The sequence below is a fragment of the Nematostella vectensis genome, chromosome 14 (assembly GCF_932526225.1).
Source record: "Nematostella vectensis chromosome 14, jaNemVect1.1, whole genome shotgun sequence".
Lineage (NCBI taxonomy): Eukaryota > Metazoa > Cnidaria > Anthozoa > Actiniaria > Edwardsiidae > Nematostella > Nematostella vectensis.
This window is the reverse complement of record NC_064047.1, coordinates 2,976,432-2,995,776: the sequence shown is the minus strand read 5'-3', so window position 1 is coordinate 2,995,776 and position 19,345 is coordinate 2,976,432. Positions and strand designations below refer to the sequence as shown.

Sequence of the window (19,345 nt, the reverse complement as noted above, 5' to 3'; positions counted from 1 at the left end):
ACATATTTTAAATAAACTTTTTTTTAAAAAGCAGCCGTTTGCTTTATGCGGTTTTACGTGTGTTGGCGTTCTCAAAATATTTCTGTTGACTTTTACTTTGCTTTCGCTTGTGTTAATATTCCACTGATCTCTCTAGTACCACATCTGTCTATGTTGGTTAATGGGAGATAGCTAGCAGAAATCCGGCCCCTTAGGACCTAGAATTTGTTTAACTATAGTTTTAACAATACATATTCCGCAGCCTTTTTAACGTACATAATGCGTAAAGCTTAATTAAGAATCCCGAACTTTCGTAATAGTTCTTGACGCGCGCGAAACATAACATTCTAAAGTGCTACTTCTCAAATGTGAAGTTTTCGGAAGATATTTAAGGATGTCTTTCATCGATTCTTTACGATCATTTCCTCCGCGCCACGTCTTACTTTAGATACAATCTCAGCGGAAATCCCGCGTTTCGGCTGTAATTACAGAATAAAAAAACCCAACCCTGGGACTAAATCATCTATCAGGTCTACCATAGATGCGCTATCCACTTCACCAAAATGTCACCAAGCAAGAGTTTAATTTCTTATTTATGGTCATTTTGCGGACTGGGTGGCCTTTCTCATGGCCACGCGTTTACAATCCGCAAATGTCAAAGTTGTCATGTTCACAAGTCCTCGAGTCTCACCCACTCAAGTTACTGATTGTTGATGAAAGAACAGCGTGTTTATTGCTGTCTCGAAACGAGCAACATTTTTGTGTGGTGCGTTGTGTTACGCCATGTTATAAGTTCGCCCAGTATTTGTTTCTTCGTCTTACATATTCCCGCCTTCTTACAATTCATATCAAAGAACAACTATGCTATGCTCTATCGCAGTAGTGTAGCTTTGTGCGTTTGTGATTACGCTTTGTAAATGCTTCTTTCGCATGGAATGATCGCTAATAAGGTTTTGCCGAAGACAAAAGCCCAATTGTCAGGCGTCCAATCAAATGCCGTGCGGTAAACGTCATTAGCATATTCTCCCGAAGGTATCGTTGCTAGTGGCGACTGAGGCCTTTCCAAACGCTCAACCAATCGGAAGCGACGCTCGGATGAATCATGATTAATTAAGTAATAATGGAATGTCAGTCAACGAGAGGTTGGCCAATCGGATAGCGGGAAGTCAACACAACTTTCGACACGTTTTCGGGCTGGCGGCAAAATACTCAGGCCTCTTGTGAGGAGCAGCTAGCATTGAAATAACCGAGCGCAATGGCAACACAGAATAATAACCCGTACGGTGGACAGCAAAACATCCCATCGGCCAGTACTCAAGGCGAAACGAGGATGCAAGTCCAACCGACCACTATGGCTTATCGCGAGGAGCAACCGGTCGTGAAATACGAAACTATTTCTCAGCCAAATCCAGTGAGCGAGCAACAGCGGGTCCAGAATCTTGCTACCCATCAATGGGTTGTACAAGATCATAGCGGAGCGGTCGGTTGGCCGCCAAACTCCGCCATGAGCGTGCAAGAAGTCAAACCGATGCTACGTGACGATGGTTCGCCAGTTGTAATGACCACAGCATCGGGCGCCACACTAGTCCACCACAGGCCCGGCCACCCTGGTATGCTGGAGCAAGTTCGCTGGACGACGCCACCGAATGCAGGATCGCCTGACCATACTCGTATACATCTGAACGCTGCGCTGCAACCAGGGAGTCCTGTCTCAGTGGCGTACCAAAACGTGAATGGCTCCATGACTCTGCCAGCCTCATTCGCGCCGAATAACCAGACGATTCGCGAGAACCCGGGCGTGCAAGACCCCCAGCTTCAACACGATATTCTTGACGCAGATGACGATACTCCGACTTCTGACGACTTGGAGCAGTTCGCCAAGCAGTTTAAGCAGCGTAGGATCAAACTGGGGTTCACTCAGGCGGACGTCGGACTTGCGCTTGGTACACTCTATGGCAATGTTTTTAGTCAGACTACCATATGCAGGTTCGAGGCTTTGCAGCTGAGTTTCAAGAACATGTGCAAGCTCAAGCCTCTACTGCAGAAATGGTTAGAAGAAGCTGATAACAATAATGGGGCTACGGGAGGAGTGGATAAACTTGCTACCACTGGACGCAAGCGCAAGAAGAGAACGTCCATCGAGGTCGCTGTCAAAGGAGCACTAGAAAATCATTTCTGCAAGAGTCCAAAACCAACAGCGCAAGAGATCTCCGCGCTGGCAGAGAACCTCGGGCTTGACAAGGAAGTGGTGAGAGTATGGTTCTGTAACAGGCGACAGAAAGAGAAGAGAATGACTGCTACAGTAACGAACGGAGACGAGGAGAGCGGCCACCATCCTCATACTGGGGTGACAGTCGCGTCTATAGTTGCAAATCAGTGAATTCTAGCCTTGAGTCAGTACGAGCTATAATACAGTGATATGGATTGACTTTCAGTACTATGAAAACCGCGCGAGTTAATCGAGTCAGGGGCAATGCTATTAGGCGGCCTATACGTACTGTACTGTAAGAAAATCGAACAGCCACTCTTGGATGTAAAGACACTAGGCGAATTAAAGAGGAATAGAATTTAAATTCTTCATAATTCAGACTGAACCATACCTATCGGGATGAGAATTATTCCCCGAACGCCAGTCTACCTGTACATAACATACCCATAGCTTTCGTAAAAAACAGTCTCATTTGTTTTGTTCAATTATTTCAAGCCAAAGAAATGTAGATTAATTTAGATTTGTTCTTTTACTGTTTTTCTTACTTAGCCATAGGGTAAAAACAAAGTTGTATATAAAGTAAAAATGACTGTGGTCTTCCTAGTTGAGAGAAATTTAAACCCGATTGGCGACAGTTAGAATCAAGACCAAAAGGAATTCGTCCGCTAGTCTTCGTGACAGAGAAATATCAATGCATATCTATCATACTTTTCTATATAATCAAGGTTGTTCAAACCTTAACGAGTATCAAGACTAACTTATTAAAGTTTTTTACGTTAAAACACATGTATAGTTGTCTGTCTCTTTTATTGCCACCATCATAGGCCTAGCCTTTTGTGTGGGAATGATAAAGTATTGGATCGAAGTTGTTCTTTTAACTGTTCTACTACAACTTCAAACTGTATTCAATTTATCCATTTAAGTGGTCAAATTTCTGGTTCTGATAGCTGTATATTTTTTGAGCTTGTTTTTACCCTTTCTCGCTTACAGCGTTTGAGAGGAAGTTAACTATAAACACAGCAAAACCCCTCGACCATTCATCCTGCGAAATGAATTCACTACTGATGTCTACTGATGTATGCAAATCGAAGCTATTTCCTTATTTAAATTCGTCCATATATTAAACTTATTCTGTTTCTGGATGTGTAAAAATACGACCTGTGATCGGTACGATAGATTTTCTCTCCCAAGCGAAAAAAGGATCGCCTCGCTACTCAAACTAAAAACAAATGGCGACCAAGTGTCGACCTCTTAGACCTTTCCATCCAGTTTAAACCGTGAGTTTCTCGTTTTCAAAACAATGTCCAACTTTGTAATATTACTCCCCATCCTAACACTTCTATGCTGTGTTATTCTATAATTTTTATGCATTGGAATTGCTGAACTTGTCCTAAATGCCTTCGATATTTCGACAGCCTAGGTTACGTTTTAGGTGTGGGTCCATTCGAGTGTCATTCGCTACCACGTTTCTCTACAAGTTCGTGTTTTCAGCTCCAGTTCACTTTCGCGTGCCAGATGACTACAAACTTGAGTCTAAACTAAACTTGCTTTTTGTTTTTATAGGAATATGATAAGCGTTTGATATTTAGGAGCTGAAGTGTTTATTCAAGGATTAAAATGAGTGAAAAGATCCAGACTTTTGAGCTTTCTTGTTTTGGATGGACCACATTTCTTGTTAAACCAGGCGGAGGTACAGAATGGAACACGTAATAATCACCAAATGTAAAAGCCTTTGGTTACTCTTACTTTTATTCTCATGATTTATACTCATAATGTTCTTGTCGATATTTTTACCCTTTATATTTTATGAATGCATTCATACCCGATTCGCCATTTATAGCATCTTGTCTTGTATGCCGAACAAACTGTAAATAAACGCTTTTGCGTACAAAAGGTTTACAGCTTTGCCTGCCGTATAACTATAAATATTCCCAGTACCATTCATTTCCATAATGTGAGGAATATATTCATGAAATAGTTGCATGTAAAGAAGACCATACGTGAAAAGCACATGCTATATCGAACCTCACAATGTTGTCACTTTCTAGCGGTTTGGTAAAAAAAACTCTTGTGAGTTTACAAGATGCATCGAATTATTGAAAATTATATCAGTATTGCCGAGAATATAACAAGAGACATTTTTTATCTTTTTCCTGAAATTATGTATTTTATGACTATTCTTATCATCACACAGGACTGGGAAAAAATTTAGCAAAATACCGTAATTATCTAGGCAAACAAGCCAATACTTCTAACTGACACTAAAGTCTCTCTCGGAATTAAAATTGCCCTTAAAATTCCAAACGTTTATACAAAAATCTACTACCTTAGCTCCGAACACTTCTGAATATCTCTACCCAGTGGGTAACTTTTAAACGCTAACCAACTTCTTGAATTAAGTTCTTTGACTATCAGCGACATCGCTTGTGAATGATTACTGTTTGTGAAGGCAACCTTTGCCGACGCCGCCATGTTTTTTCAGTAAGACAAATTCTGTCATTTGCCTAAAACCGCTCGAATTGTGTGCCTATTTTTCACACGAATAAGAGCCGTGAATACTACTTTATTCTGCCGTGTATTTCTGTATTATGGTAATGCTTCGTGAGGTTAGAATATTTATGAGGAAGGTATGTTTTGTCAGTGGCCAGTTCTACCGAGGGAAGACAATAATAATCTAGCTTTTGTTTTGAATTCAAACAGACTGGGCAGTGTCTCTTGGAACTGAGCTATAAATTAAGACTACATTTAATTTAGCTTTTTTATACTTTTTAGACAAAGTCTCGTTAAATTACAAAGGGAGAAACTTTCTACGCGATCCTCTATGTTATAAATAGATTTTTATGTACTAAAGCCTAATGTACATATCAATCAACTGAGGTGAAAAGTTTACCCAGCGTTGAACACCGAAACTCTGGCATTTTTAGCTCAAATAGATCGAGAGACTGTTATTCCGGATAATGGCGGGAAGCGAAAGTATTTGACAGTTACATTTAGGGGTTTGTTTGCTCTTAAAGCGCTGACAGATCGATAGATGCGAATTGCTGGGCGTGAGGGAGCCACACGTGCTACAAGACTACCACACACCGCGAGACAGCGCACTTCTCTCAGCACTAAACTCTCATAAAACTCTCGAAATCACCCTGTAAACTAGCCCTCTAACCCTGAAACCAGCCCGAATGCTGTATTCTGTATTATCGCTCTTTATAAGTCATATTTCATAACTTGTTTTAATGTAAATGCTAATTCCGTCCAGTAGTGAAAATTCTTGTAACCTAATCCTACCTTTCCCCTAGGGAAATAGCGGTATGAGTTCCTAATCGAAACAGAAATTGACTTTTTAGAATTCTTTATTACTGTATTTGCGGGGTTGAATCGTAGGTTTTTTAAGGAGATTTAAGATAAATTTCCGCAAGTGAAGGAAGCGTGTATCTCAATACAACTACTCGCCGCCTCACACACCCCTATTGCGCATGCGTAGGCTTTTAATTATTTTTCTTTTAAGCGCGTTCACGGCCCCCGTTCTCGTCACTGAAAATTTCTTATTACTTTGGTAAATAGCGTCTTTTTGTGCGGTTATGTTGGTTTTTATATATTGGCGGAAACGATTTGAGCTTGCTTATTAAAAACAGCCAAGGCTGGCTTTATCACTGTCTCGCTAAATACTTTTCGTTTTAATTCAAAACTCGTTGAAGTTCTACAGATAATGTATTGTATTTCTGCTCCTGTGTTTGATAGAGTTGATCTGCGTTTCGCGATACGTTAAGGATGGCGGTTTTGAGGGCCACGGGTTTTCCACAGGTGGGATTAACGATCCGAAACCTCGCCACGCACTCGACCGTACAAAATATTATTGACATTAACTTTCCAGCCGCCAGTTTTTCGAACCTCCTTTGTAACACGGAACAAAAGCTCCCCACCAGTTCCACGATGAAATTGGTTTTTCGGCTGAGTTTCGCCTTACGAGACTTGAGTCACGGGAAATGGTGTTATCATGCTGTGCGCTAGAATTGATGCTTGCTTCCAGCAGAGGCTGGCCACAAAGGCTCTCACGATTCTGTTTTACTCTTAAGAATATAAAAAAGAGATTGTTTTGCTTGCCAGGTATAATTGATATTTGTTAGAATCACAGCGGTGGAGAGGTTTTTATTGTTCTACTCCTAATTGCTTTTTGCTAGACAAGGACGAGGATTTTTCCTTTCTTGACTACGGATATTGATGATGTTTTCTCCGTCAAAATTTATATTTTACTTTTTAATTGTAAAGGCAGAAAACCCTCCGATGTTCCCCTTTCCCAAACACATTCCTATACGGATTGTTTCGAGTAAACGGAAATTCAAATGAGGCAGCCTTGTAAAACACATTGTTATACATTTGAAAATAAGAACATAGCAAAATGAACAGTGGATATTAGCGATAAATAAAACCTACCGCTTCATGAGCTTAAATGATGTGACCTTACCCCATACATAAGGCAATGAGGGTATAGTCCATGATAAGAAAAAAAAAACAACAACAGCGAATAGAAGAAATACTTTTATTCCATATGTATTTCCACACCTATTGAGTTTCTCTTTCCCTTGAAAATGGGAATTCTGAAAAAACAATGTGCAAGAATGTTCGTCAGTCTTGCCTGTCAGATATTCAACTGATCGAAAGCAATACACTTAAAGACAGCTGGGATAAATAATAATGCATTTTAAAGGGTAGAGCATCTGTTTGTTTTTTACTTGTGAAAAGTCACCAGACCGATCCTACTCTTACTACGCTCGTTATGGCAGGCGAAGTCAGAAATCTAAAGAGAATGATTTAAAACAAATATGTCGTAGTATGAGATTTATTTTATTTAAAAAATATATTTTTATTTGGTGAAACAGGCGTTCAGGGAATTGTGGGAAAATAAAAACAGTTCAGTAGTTTGCTTTTGGTCTGCGCTCATGTTAACATTAAATATCACAACTGTAACTATATACCACTGTTTATGAACTCTTATTTTATTATAAGACATTCCCATATCAACCAATAATGTTTATATACTCTTTTTAGCATGTGTAATGGCATCGATCCCCCATTTTATTTAAGTTCGAGTGCTGTAGTTTTTCCATCAGTGCAGATTTGATTTACACGGATGCTTTTACCGTTTCCCCAGGGTTCAAGTCGTAAATTTTGTCGTTAAGCTCTCGAAACCTCGTCAGACCTTAACTGCCCTAACTAGATTCTATTTTATTATCGTTCCTCTGACTTTATGATGGTCTAATTTTGTAGAGCATGCAGAAACCACCCAAATTATACCACAAAATCCGATTTATGTCTGTCTTGGTCTTTCGTTTTATCTTCTTGCAAAGTTCCTACAAATATTTTTAATAAGCTCAATTATTTCTCCTAATGGACTTTTTCTTATGAGAAATGACCAACGTTAACCTTTAATTCCCACTATAAATGCTTACTGCTTGGTTCACTGTTAATGAAGTTAACCAATTTGTCATTTTTATTCCCTTACATTAAAACCAGTTGCATAAGGTACTCAATGCAATATTTCTATAATGTGCTTTTCTTAGATTTTATGAACTAAGTGATATTGAAGTCTATTTCCATATAGTAATGGAATTTTTTACATTAAATTGAATGGTGCAAAAAGCTATTATTTCCTCGTTCATTGTAATGGCTTTTATCTTTATATTCTCCTGGACGGGTTTTCTTTCATACTTAAGTAAATTTGAAAGGCTTCGCTTTGACATGCCATTGAGTAACTGTAAAGTTCTTCAGTTTTGTTATTCAAAGATAAATGAGGAATAGAAACTATGTATTTTCTCTTTTTATGCTTTTGCGTGTGGTTTTCCTCAGTTTTGTTTCAGATTGATTGTACTTTCTTTTTTATCTATAATTTGACAAGAAAATTGTCCCATCAATTTAAGGCTAAAACATTGCATCAATTTTAATTGTCACAGGTCCTTTTGACTGACCATATATTATGTTGTCGTTGGGAAACATAAAAAGAAGCAAATTGTTGTTTTGTCTAAGTAAAACGGTTATAAAATTCTGGATTTGTTATTCATAATGATTTATGATTGGCATTTCTGTTTGAGCTTGAAGGAATTTTACTAGAGTTTTCCTCTGAGTATTCTGAAAAGTTAAGTGCAATTATGCTCGCTAAACCGCTTTGTTTAGCAAACAAAGCAAAACAACGGTTCTTTGAACCATTAATAGTAAAACATGGAAAATAGATTAAAAAAAATGAAGAATGCATTGTTTTCAATTCCTGATCGACATTTTCTAGAGAAGTTTTGTGTTATTATACTACAATCCCAATGTGTAAGCATGATTTATCGCGGGCATCACAATATCTTTCTAGTTTAGATTAATCTTCTCTGGGTTGTTTGCTCAACTACTATATTTAAAGTGTTTGCTTTTTTCGATTTTCGCCTTATCAAGTGCTTACAAGAAATATAAATACAGCATGTTTGAACGGGAAATCTGTTGAACGGGAAATCTGCTTATAAAATCTGCTTAAAACGAGGCTGTCTTAACGTTTCCATTGTATAGTTTCAATAAGAACATTCAGAATAGGTTTACGATTTCTAGTTTTGATATTTTCTGTGGTTTTATGCGCAATTATACTGTAACTTATCGACTAAGAAGAGCGGGTCAGAGAGACGATAAATATTTTCTTATCACACAAAAAATCGTCTTACACGGGTGTACAAAGAAATCATTTTATTTGCTCGCAAAATGCTTTGCTGAAGCCGTCGGCTTACACCTTCCGACAATCTCGACAAAATCTAGAATATTTCTAATGAGTTGTAAAATCAACTTGTTCAAATACGTAGAAACAAGCAGTGGTTTCCTAATGCCCTCCAGGGCAACCATAGTCGTTTCGAAAATTGCTAATTAAACGTCCTATAGAATTTCAACTCTGGATGTGTAAAACGAAGAATTCGCTCCATAAAAACTAAACTGTAAACAATGTTTTCTTTTATGGTCTCGAGAGTTCTCTAGTTTCAAGGGTGATCTTTCACTGGCCAAAAACAAATTATTCTTTTTTACATTCTTTGCGTGATCACAGTATGGTAGAAGCTTCAGAGTTACACGTGTACTTGAGAATCAAATCCTTAGTTGCCCGAGGAAAATACATTTTCATTTTAAGACAGCTTGAGAAGCCTCTGTAATAACGATCGTCGATGACGCCATTTCCGCTATTGGCTCCTTTTGCACTATTTTTCACATCCTTCGCCAGTGGGCAATATACTATTAAGCAGAAACTCGAGTTTGTGTATGACGCCCATGATTTAACTCACAGTAACGAATCTCTCCAATTGCTCCACAAGCTCTGCGTGAGGCATCAGTAAAAACTGGCACATTCGCTGGTACCATTTGTTTTACACGAACGAAGTATCGCCCTTTGCCGCTAAGTTCTTCTCAGGGAGCTCTTTGTCTCCATGCCTTAATTAGTTCTCGTCTGTTTTTTTTCCTTTATTGGGTGACCGAACTAAACATTTGCTGTCGTGCTCGCAGTCTTTATATTGCGACGCCATGAATAAAACAGCAAAGTACTGCATTTGGTAGTAAAATCCTACTTTTAATTTATGTTTTTTTGTCAATAAGGAAATGTGTTGTCATTTTCCCTCTACGACAATTTCAATTGCAAAGGAGGCGTTAAATATTGGATTCTTTTATGAATATGTACATGAATTTCTCTTCCTTTTTACTTTTCAATCACTACTCTTAGATTTTGTTCTTGTTGTAATACGACAAAAATGGTGATTGTTTTCTTGCTTTTGTCTTGATTTTACAGGGTTTTAACGGGTTTAAAAGGTTATAACACGCCTTTCAAACCGCAAGACTAGACCACATTGTCTCACTGAAATAACTTTTGGATCCAAACGCAGCCACTACGGCCTCGCTCTTGTTACCTCCTCGTACATAAAATAGACCAGGCATGAATATTGGCGGCACCATCATTAAGGACCCAAATCAAATTAAATACACCTATTTTGGCCTAATTTCACTTTCCCTATCCGCTCCATAGAAAGCTTTCTAGTTAAAAAAACCTTACCTAGACAAAACTAACGTGTATTTTTCCGGTCACATATTCGGTGTATTGATTGTTTTTGGCTAATTTCTGGAGTCGTTTTGAAAGAGTCGTATTACATTCATCGCATTCATTAGAGCTATCTATCATCTTTTGGTGCTCTAGGGAAAACAATACTAATTTCTAGCGTTCAGTGATAACGGTGCTTTCCATTTAGTCTAGGTTCTCACTATGTTATCTGCCCTTAATTTTTCAAAGACTATATTTTGCGGACGTGATAAAACACCCATGCATAAGAATAAGACCGTTTCGTCAGTCAATAAAAACACCAGACGCACTCATTTTTAGTTATGAGATCTTTTGGGTTTCCTCAATTACTCCCACCGTGCAGGGTCGTAGCCAGCATGAGGCAAGTGAGGTACCCGCCTCGGTAAAATTTTGATGTTTAGTGTTTCACGATTGAAAAGTACGAGATAAAACACCTGCTTTTGTTGGATTTATAATCCAGTGGCTAGCTTTGCCCCGGTAAAATTTTGTTGTTTAGTGTTTCACGATTGAAAAGTATGAGATAAAACACCTGCTTTTGTTGGATTTATAATCCAGTGGGTAGCTATGCCTCGGTAAAATTTTGATTCTGACTACAGGCCTGCAGTGTGTTGATGCCTTTTTATCTTTAGAATCCCCTCTGCGTGAAGCTTTCGAATAAGCGGTGCTTTTTGCCATAGTCTGAATGTTCATTCATATGATCCTTGGCTGGGTGAGCTGGTTAAAAAGTGAATGAACCAGTTTCTTATATTTTTTAAGGTATCACGAATGCATTCAGCCCCATCAAATAGACCAACCATTGGAATTTACTCTTTGAAAAATATAGAATTTGTAGTTATTCATATTCGTATAAATATATGTTGTTTTTGCCTAGTTAAGATCAATTCAAATGACTGTCCACTTATTACTTTTCCATCATCCATCATCGTATTAATCTAATTTAATGATTTCGTTAAAGAAATATTTTACAATTTTCCCACAAGCTAGTTTTGAGTATCTATTAATGAGGCTTTACGAAATTTTCTTTGAGTTTTTGTTCGTTATCTTTTAAAGTACCTCCGGCAAATACCGCTATCTTTACAAGACATGATTCCCGCCTTGCAGCACTGCTTATCAGCTCTCGATATACTAATTCTTAACGATGCCTCAAAGTCCCCTCCCAATATCCCATATCGCGGTAATAAGGGCGTTTCGTTTGATTATCTGTAATAACTGTTAAATGGGCACGACCTACATCTGGTGTTATGAGTTCGGTAGTGTAGAATCAAACGAGGACCTTATCTATTATTTACTGGCCTCCGTTATGATACTGCCAGTTCTTCGTTTTATTTTTGTTTATATTTTCTCTTGTCGCACGATCTTTGAAATGTGTTTTATCTCCTGATTTACAATTTTTTGCCTTAGATACTACATTTTTGCTTCACAATCTTTAAGATCTCTTGGTTGACTTACAAATTCATCATTTGAATTCTACATTGTTGGGTCGGTTTAAGATTACTTCCTTTCGATAGTTTATAAAATAACCTTATTCTTACGAATAATTTTTATGCTAAGCTTTAAAGCACTTCCTTATTCCAATCCTTTTCTGATTTATTATTCATAGAGCAGAAAATAAATGGTTTAGTGCATCATAATATTAAGCACCCAAATATATTTTTAATTTAAAAATGGTACAATATATATATTATTATCTGTTAAGAGTTTCCAATTCGTTGATTATTCCCCTTATTCTTTGTAAAGCTGAAAATTAGATATTTTTTAGATGTCTATCAATTTTCTTATAGAATAATGCCTATGCGAATAACCCTAGATAGTAGTTATATTTTAGCTTGCTCATTATTGATAAAACATATCGACTTAAGTGATTCCAACCTGTAGGTTTTTTTGTAAACCTGTAGTTTACAAAAAAAAGCTCACATGAATTCAAGCTGACGGCGCGTGCCGTGTTATGACTTCCCGCCAATTTGCTGTGCACGCTCACGTTTTCCCGCCATTTTTGAGAGTCGGCTGTTTATACGCGCGCGCCTATGTACGCTTTTCCGCTAAACAGTACTTAGCAGCTTAGGTTTGGCTTCTATCTCTCCGTTGAATAATTAAGGTTTTTTTTATTGTTCAATTAGTCCTTAGACGGAGTCGTTTGCCAGTACTAATCCCCGCAAACGACCGCGGCGCATGATTCACATTTATTGGAGGGTTTTAAACCAGAAGCGAAAGAAGAATTATTCTTCGTGACTGCTTTAAAATATGCCATGAAACTGTCTAAATGTCCCCAATATTTTCATTCTTGAAGATTTTGCAACGCCCAATTGCCATAAATAACTTATTAATTATCCCTTACCGCGGATCGAAATTACACTCGTTAGGGACAAGTCAAAAGGCAGAAATGAATGTGAAAGTTAAGAGAAACTTAAGTATCTTTTATTTCATGTCGTTAAGTGCTAAATGAAGTAGAGTCTGGTTGCCGTATGACCAGAATTAATAAGTTTGCCTCCCGTGTTCTGCGCTTTGCAGGTCTTCAAACAACCTGTTCACGCTAAACCGCGGCGAATTTGGCAATTTTCTTCCAATTATCCTTTTCGGCTTCTTTGACCAAAAGCCAAGTACTCTCTCATCGCTATTAACAACGTCACATCTAAATTTATTTCTTTAATTCATACAATTTTGACCAGGCATTTTTTTGAGAGCTCTCTGTCTCTTTTTTATGTTTTTTTTTTTGCCTCTTTGTTTTCACTCTTTTTGTTTGACAATGACGGTGATAGATTTCTAGCGTTCAGTTTTGTAACAATGGCTTTTTTCAATGAAAGAATCCATCTTCTCTCATACGTTTTTTCTCATACGTTATTCTTCATATTCTAAACGATGGTGACATATTTATATCCTTTATTATAATATGTCGTTTTGTATAAATATTTTCTTCTAACAATGAATCCATTTTTCTTCATTTTCTTCAAGTAGTTAGTCCATTTTTTTCTAGTTTCTTACTTGTATTATTCCAGCACAAAGTTTTTTTTGTCCTCAAATATTTTCATTACTGATTGGAGGCTTAGATCATTTTGTAAGCGGTATTGTTAAAGGTTATATCGTTAAATTTCTTCACGTTTAAAGTCTTAAATTGTCTTTATGGTTTGAAGTCGTTATCCTCAATGTCTATGAGATTGTTCAAATTTAAATACCGAGAGATTTCAAAGAAGATTACGGCTTTAACTATCTCTGCCTCTTTCTCATTAAACATTTGAAGAGCGTTAGCCAAATGGCAAAAAAAGATTAGTGCATATCTCAAAGCGAAAACAAAATTCATTAATATCAAGACTCCAATTGTCTGCTTGGAGAAAGTATGTGAAAGAAATAAGATGGCCTTTTTAACCAGGTTCTACTGTATATAGATAGTTTTACGGGTCCAAAGGTGTCCTTATTAACCAGGTTCTACTGTATGTGGATAGTTTTATGGGTCCCAAAAATGGCCTTATTAACGGGGTTTTAATGTATGTGGATACTTTTATGAGTCACAAGGGTGACCTTATTAACCAGGTTCGACTGTACGATCAGCAAGACGCGAAACAGCAACAACAAAATACACAAAGAGCACGTGTCAAACGAAGCAACTCCTATTGAGACAACTACTGGAGCATTTTGTAAAGCCCGGCTTGTTGCACGGTTGAGTTTAACCTAAACCGATGTATGGCAGTTTCCGCTTGATTCAGTTATTTTTAAATACCTGCCATTCGAGACAAGTAAATCAAGCGAACACTGAGAAATGGTAAATATTTTTGACAAAAAAATGCCGAATACCCGAATCTCTCAAGCGAACATACTGCCGTCAATATAAAAGCGGTTTTCTTTAGAATATTCGAGTTTTTATTGTTTGGCCTTAGTTGTTTTCGAATAATATGAATGATTTATTGCTCATTACTAACTGCTTCTTTGCCATACTTCACTTTAGATCACATATTTATCATAAAGATAATAAATCATTCATTTGACGGCGTGTTCGGGTACTTTCGCACTGGATTTTCTTTCAAGTGTAAAGAGGGAGTAACACCTGCAACCCACAAGTCGAGAAAACTTTATTTATTACTTACATCTCACATGACTTATTTAGCGTAGTTTCTTTTTTTACATTCGTGATAACAGGTGTTTCGCGCGTTGGCCACAATTTCACACCATTCTCACTTGTTTTCCTGTAATACCTGGTGGGCACACGCGCATTGCTAATAAAGGTGAATAACTTACATAAATCTTTTAGTCCATTTCAACAAGAATCTACCTTCTACATCTTAAAATAAGAAAAAAAAACTATAAACATTTTCATTTGGATCTTTAATAGGTTCCTTAGGCCATACGACTAATTTCCTTAATTATTCATTGGGGTTCGTCTCACGTCACATGCAACGAAAAAGGCTATATGCAAGGGGTGGAATTTATTTTATCTTTTTACATCAAATAAAACTTAAGACGACTTAAAAAAAGTAGCCGGCGCTCGGTGGAAAATGGCTGGCGTGTGGCGTAAGTGTTATGCTGTTTGCACGATAGCGCGCGGTTTTGACACTCTCGACATATTCTTGCCTAGGACTCTTGTGTGTTTTTCCAAATATTAGCCCTATTTTCACTTATTAGTCCGTTGGAATAAGGCGCGCCTGTTTGAATGAAATCCGCACATAAGCGTTCAGTAACCTTGTTAAAACAAAATTATCTACACGATTAATTTTTTTCTTAAATACTTATGAATCCATTTCTTTTGCAGGTCATGCGACTACAGCTAAGCTATCGCTGGGCCAGCGGTAACTTGAACCCAGTGCGATGTAGGTGAGCAGCAAAGTAGCCTTGGAGCCTGGGACTAGGTAGCCTGCTTGTCAGACAAAAGGCGAGCACCAAGAATGTGTGTACTATCTAATCGATCCCATTCAATCCGATATTAACGTCATTTCTTCCAAATAATGGTAAATAAATGCCACTGAATCCCCACCACACACACAGACCCACCTTCCAGACCATTTTTTTATGCCCATGCCACAAATGAGTATAAAAGCGTTGACTAGAGCTAGGGATAGACATGAGGCGGCTAAACGGGGAGCAATGTTGCTTGGGGTTTCCCTGCTGAGCCACCGAGGGAGATATTAGGATTTTATATATCCACTACGCCAGTCACACGACAGCGAATCGCCCACGCTTTTTTTTGCACACGTCTTTTTTTGCCGTAGTATTCAGTTTTTTTTTTTTTTGTCAATAAGTTTTTTTCACGACGTATCGGCAATGCTGCTTCACCAATAATCATTGCTGGCATTGCGTCCAGAGGAAAACATGAATAAGGATAAAAATACCCTCTGAACAGACGGGGCGCCAGCAAGAAATTTGTGCGCGAGCACTCGAACGTGTCAGCGTCTTGTAGCCGACCTCGTGGATCTAAAACCCACTTATTCGCGACAAAACATTTCTGAACTATTAGCAGATACATGTGTATCCGCATTAGATAATTTTTAGCCTTGACTCAAAAAAATAGTTGAGCCTAATGTGTAGTTCCAGAAAATATCCATACCTCCCCCATTGAGGGAATTGGAAATTCCGGGGGTGGGGGGTGGTGGTTCAAACGTCCAGGAATTTCCAGAGGGGAGAGGGGGGGGGGGGGGGGTAAAATGCCGTTTTTCCCTAACAGTTACTGTATTTATTTTTTTTCCAGGGGGTTGGATATTTTCTGGAACTACACAATTTGGCAGAAATTGGAATTGCTAATCGCTCCCAATATGGTGCTTGGCGCTCCCGTGTTGTGGGTTTTCAATTCGAATGTTAAAGTTGTTGATATTAAACTTTCTAGTGTGTGTCTGCTAGTTCGGACTTATTACCCCATCCCACATTCTGCACCAGGAATTTGGATTGTATTTCCTTGCCTATTTATCTTCATCGAGCGCTTTTATATGTATTCTAAATACAAATCTGAGTAAAATTAAACTGTGTCTTTGATGTTGAACTTGTTTTAAACTCTACTCTAATACTACTTCTGTTAGATAGCGCGTGTTCTAATAGATTCTTATGTCTCCCAATGGCGGCGGTTTAGTTTTCCGTCGGCCCGCCGGCTGTGAGATTTTTACTCCCATATGATATATAATGCCTTGTTAGTGTCGAATAAAGCACGTATTCCTAGCTAAACTGGTGTATTTTAGCTCCTCCGGCGAGCTTTGTTCCTACGCGTGGTATCCCTGGCGAATCCACGTCACACGATTTTCCTGTCTTGGTAAATCCCAGTCGTACGGTCTCCCTGTCTTGGTAAATCCCAGTCGCACGGTCTCTCATCCTCGTTCCCAGGGTCCCACCCTCCCCTACCCCTGTCTTTCCCCAAGGGGGTATGAGGGGAAGACCCTGGGAACGAAGATGACGGTCTCCCTGTCTTGGTGAATTCCAGCTACACGGTCTCTTTGTGCGAGTGCGCGTGCATTAGGTACAATACCTCTTAATGACGTCACAATATCGTGCGCGCGCGTTCGACTATCGCGCAAGACGCGCATGCGCAGTGTTTGCAAACAAAGAACGCGCTCACTTTATGACGATAACAAACAGATCATGACAATGCAACAAAGTGGTAAATCATGGAAGATTTTAACGAGACAGTCGTGCCGCCGCGGACACATCCCGTGGCGCCTAGCGAACTAACTCTGTACAATGTCTCTAAGAGGCGGAAAGAGAAAACTATGGAGGTCTTGTCCGAAAAAACCATGACCGTCCGATCAATCTGCGGGTACTCACTATCCAAGTACAAGTTAAAAATCGAGATCGATCAGATCGAGAAGGAGAGAAGGCAGTCGCTGCACAGGTGGGTTTAAGCCTGTTAAAGAAGGCCATCACGCCCCGCACAATGGCAAGTCACACAAAACATTCATTTCCATCGGTTTATTCATGCAAATGAACAAGACATTTTTAATTAAATATGGTCATTACATATCAGACTTCATTCTTAGATTGTTTTTTTGAAGTTTGACATTCTATAAGCTATTCCGTTAATGTTTATTACAGAAATAACTTGATATGATATAAGCCAGCTATACCCCTAACCTAAACCGTCCCCGGAGAAAAACAGTTTATGTTAGCGGATAGTTTGGGAATTATTCATGTAAAAAAGAGTGAAAATAGTATGTTTGTAGCGCGGTTTGTGGTTCCAGAGACCAATCGTTTCGTAGCATTAATTGTATGACTCGTTCTCATATTAAAGAATGTCGATCAGCTTTACCTTTGTGGTTTACAAATGAAAATAAATCGGTTTATTTGTAAGAAAAATTCAAAATTACCAACCACGATGGAAGTCTGATACTTTATTAATGATATTTGATTGGAAGTTTCTCAGTTACTTGCTTGAATTAGCCGATGGAAATGGATTTTTTGTGTAACTCGGCATTAATTGGGAGCTCAAAATGGCGACGTGATTGGCCTTCTTTAAAATGTCTGTTTTCGCATCTTTTCAGGCTAAAAGAAGACAAACACATGTTCAAGATGTCGGTAAAGCTACCGTCCAAATACGGCCAGGAGTACTGGAGTCAGCACGGGGAGAAATTCCACGCGAATGGCGAACCTAACGAGGCAGCAGCGGTAGTGCGTATACCACTCCCATCAAACAAACACAAAACGGAGGGTGAGTACCGGGAGTCCAATGTGTAGGGAGGGGCTAGGCACCAACAGCCCCTTCCATTCCTGAGTAACGGGACTCCTGCGTGACAATGATGGGGGGGGGGGAGGAGCTGTTTCACAAATAACTTTTTAAAGCATTATCATTTCTCCGCATCTAGCTGCTCACAAGTCAGTCGCAAAACACAAAAAGAAGCAAGCGACATCGGAAAACGAGCCAACAACAGTGTCCGACCTGATTGCTATCATGCGCGCGGGCTCAGCACCTTCCCGGAGCATGCACACTAAAAGCCAAGGACATACAGGGTCTGCACCAATAGAAAGCATTCATCATTGTGACGTCATCAAAAACGTCATCGAAGCTACAATGGCAGGTAGCAAAAGGTCGAGCGACAATAAACTTGACAGGCTTCAAGTGCTGTTGGAAAACTACGAAGTGTTTGTACCGAAAGATATCCGAAGTGCGGACACCTCGTCGGGAGGCTCCGTGGAAGATTTTTTGAAGCTTAGTGACGCCGTCGGAGAGATTGGTTTCAATAACCTGAAGAAGAGTAAATCGTTGTCTTGTGCGGATGAGAGATTACTTTGTCGTCAAGGGACCTCAACGGAGTCCATAACGAAATTTGAGCTCATGAATGGTGGTCTGCATAGAGGGATAACCGATGACATTGGGGAATCATTCATAAATAAGCCCGACCCAAAGATACACGGGATTATCACAAGCTCGAACGACGAGAAAAAGATTTTCTGGAGATCACCTTCGAGGCGGATCAAAAGACAGGAAAAATCAAGTCAGCATATGCACCATGCGAGTGAGGCTCAGTTAGAACCCAGGCCCCACGCACATCTTCTTGACACACGGCTTAATTCGGCTGTTGAGAAGGGGTATTCTAGTGCGGAATATATTAAAACGTACGATATTGATGTGTTTCTGAGTACGGAGGAGCTACCCCCAGAGGTGATTGCAAGGGTCAATACTCCTTATGAAAAGACGGCATCGTGGGAATCTCTAGAGGCGAGGAAATCGAGACACTCTCCTCATGATGCTGAATCCGAGATCCATTCACATTTTGTGTGCAATGGTAGAAGCGCAATTGACTCTGATGGGACTGGTAACACCCAGGGTTCACATGGTGAGTCCAACAAGACAGTTCATGGCAGCCATAAACGGAACCTGCGAAGCATATCAAGGCACGGTCAGCGGTCGATAAACAGCAGAGCACGCCTGAAACTTTCTACTGTACAGCCCGTGCTAGCTCAAATGCCAAAAAGAGATGCTAAAAAAGAAGAGAAAAGAAAATCTGACGGGGGCAGCAGGAGACGACCAGCCCCAGACAAACCGGACACTCACCCTGTCACAAGTATGATGGTGAAAGGAACTGCTTTCCAGCAAGACGTCAAGGTATGTCACGTGATGAGCGTGTAGTGTTTACGTGCAAGAGACCATGGTCTCTTGTTACGTGACAATAGGCGACTCG

At 39.3% G+C, this 19,345-nt stretch overlaps 2 protein-coding genes across 10 annotated transcripts in view; both read left to right on the top strand.

Moving 5' to 3' along the window:
* LOC5504762 overlaps nt 1-19,345 on the top strand; it is a 32,783-nt gene that overhangs the window by 12,515 nt on the left and 923 nt on the right. For 3 of the 9 annotated variants that reach the window (XM_032373092.2, XM_032373093.2, XM_032373089.2), the window contains 4 exons: nt 15,001-15,196; nt 15,934-17,061; nt 17,708-17,874; nt 18,029-19,269. In XM_032373092.2, coding sequence (XP_032228983.1) covers nt 16,838-17,061; nt 17,708-17,874; nt 18,029-19,269 — 1,632 coding nt within the window. In that variant the 5' untranslated portion in view covers nt 15,001-15,196; nt 15,934-16,837. The other 6 variants (XM_032373096.2, XM_048722039.1, XM_032373095.2 and 3 more) reach the window with 5 other exon arrangements.
* LOC5504763 (POU domain, class 3, transcription factor 4) lies at nt 1,115-2,976 on the top strand. Its single transcript, XM_032373099.2, has one exon. The coding sequence runs from the start codon at nt 1,235-1,237 to the stop codon at nt 2,357-2,359; it is 1,125 nt and encodes a 374-aa protein (XP_032228990.1). The 5' UTR covers nt 1,115-1,234; the 3' UTR covers nt 2,360-2,976.

Coding starts and splice junctions, on each gene's coding strand:
- LOC5504763 (XM_032373099.2), top strand. CDS start 1,235: ATGGCAACACAGAATAATAACCCGTACGGTGGACAGCAAAACATCCCA.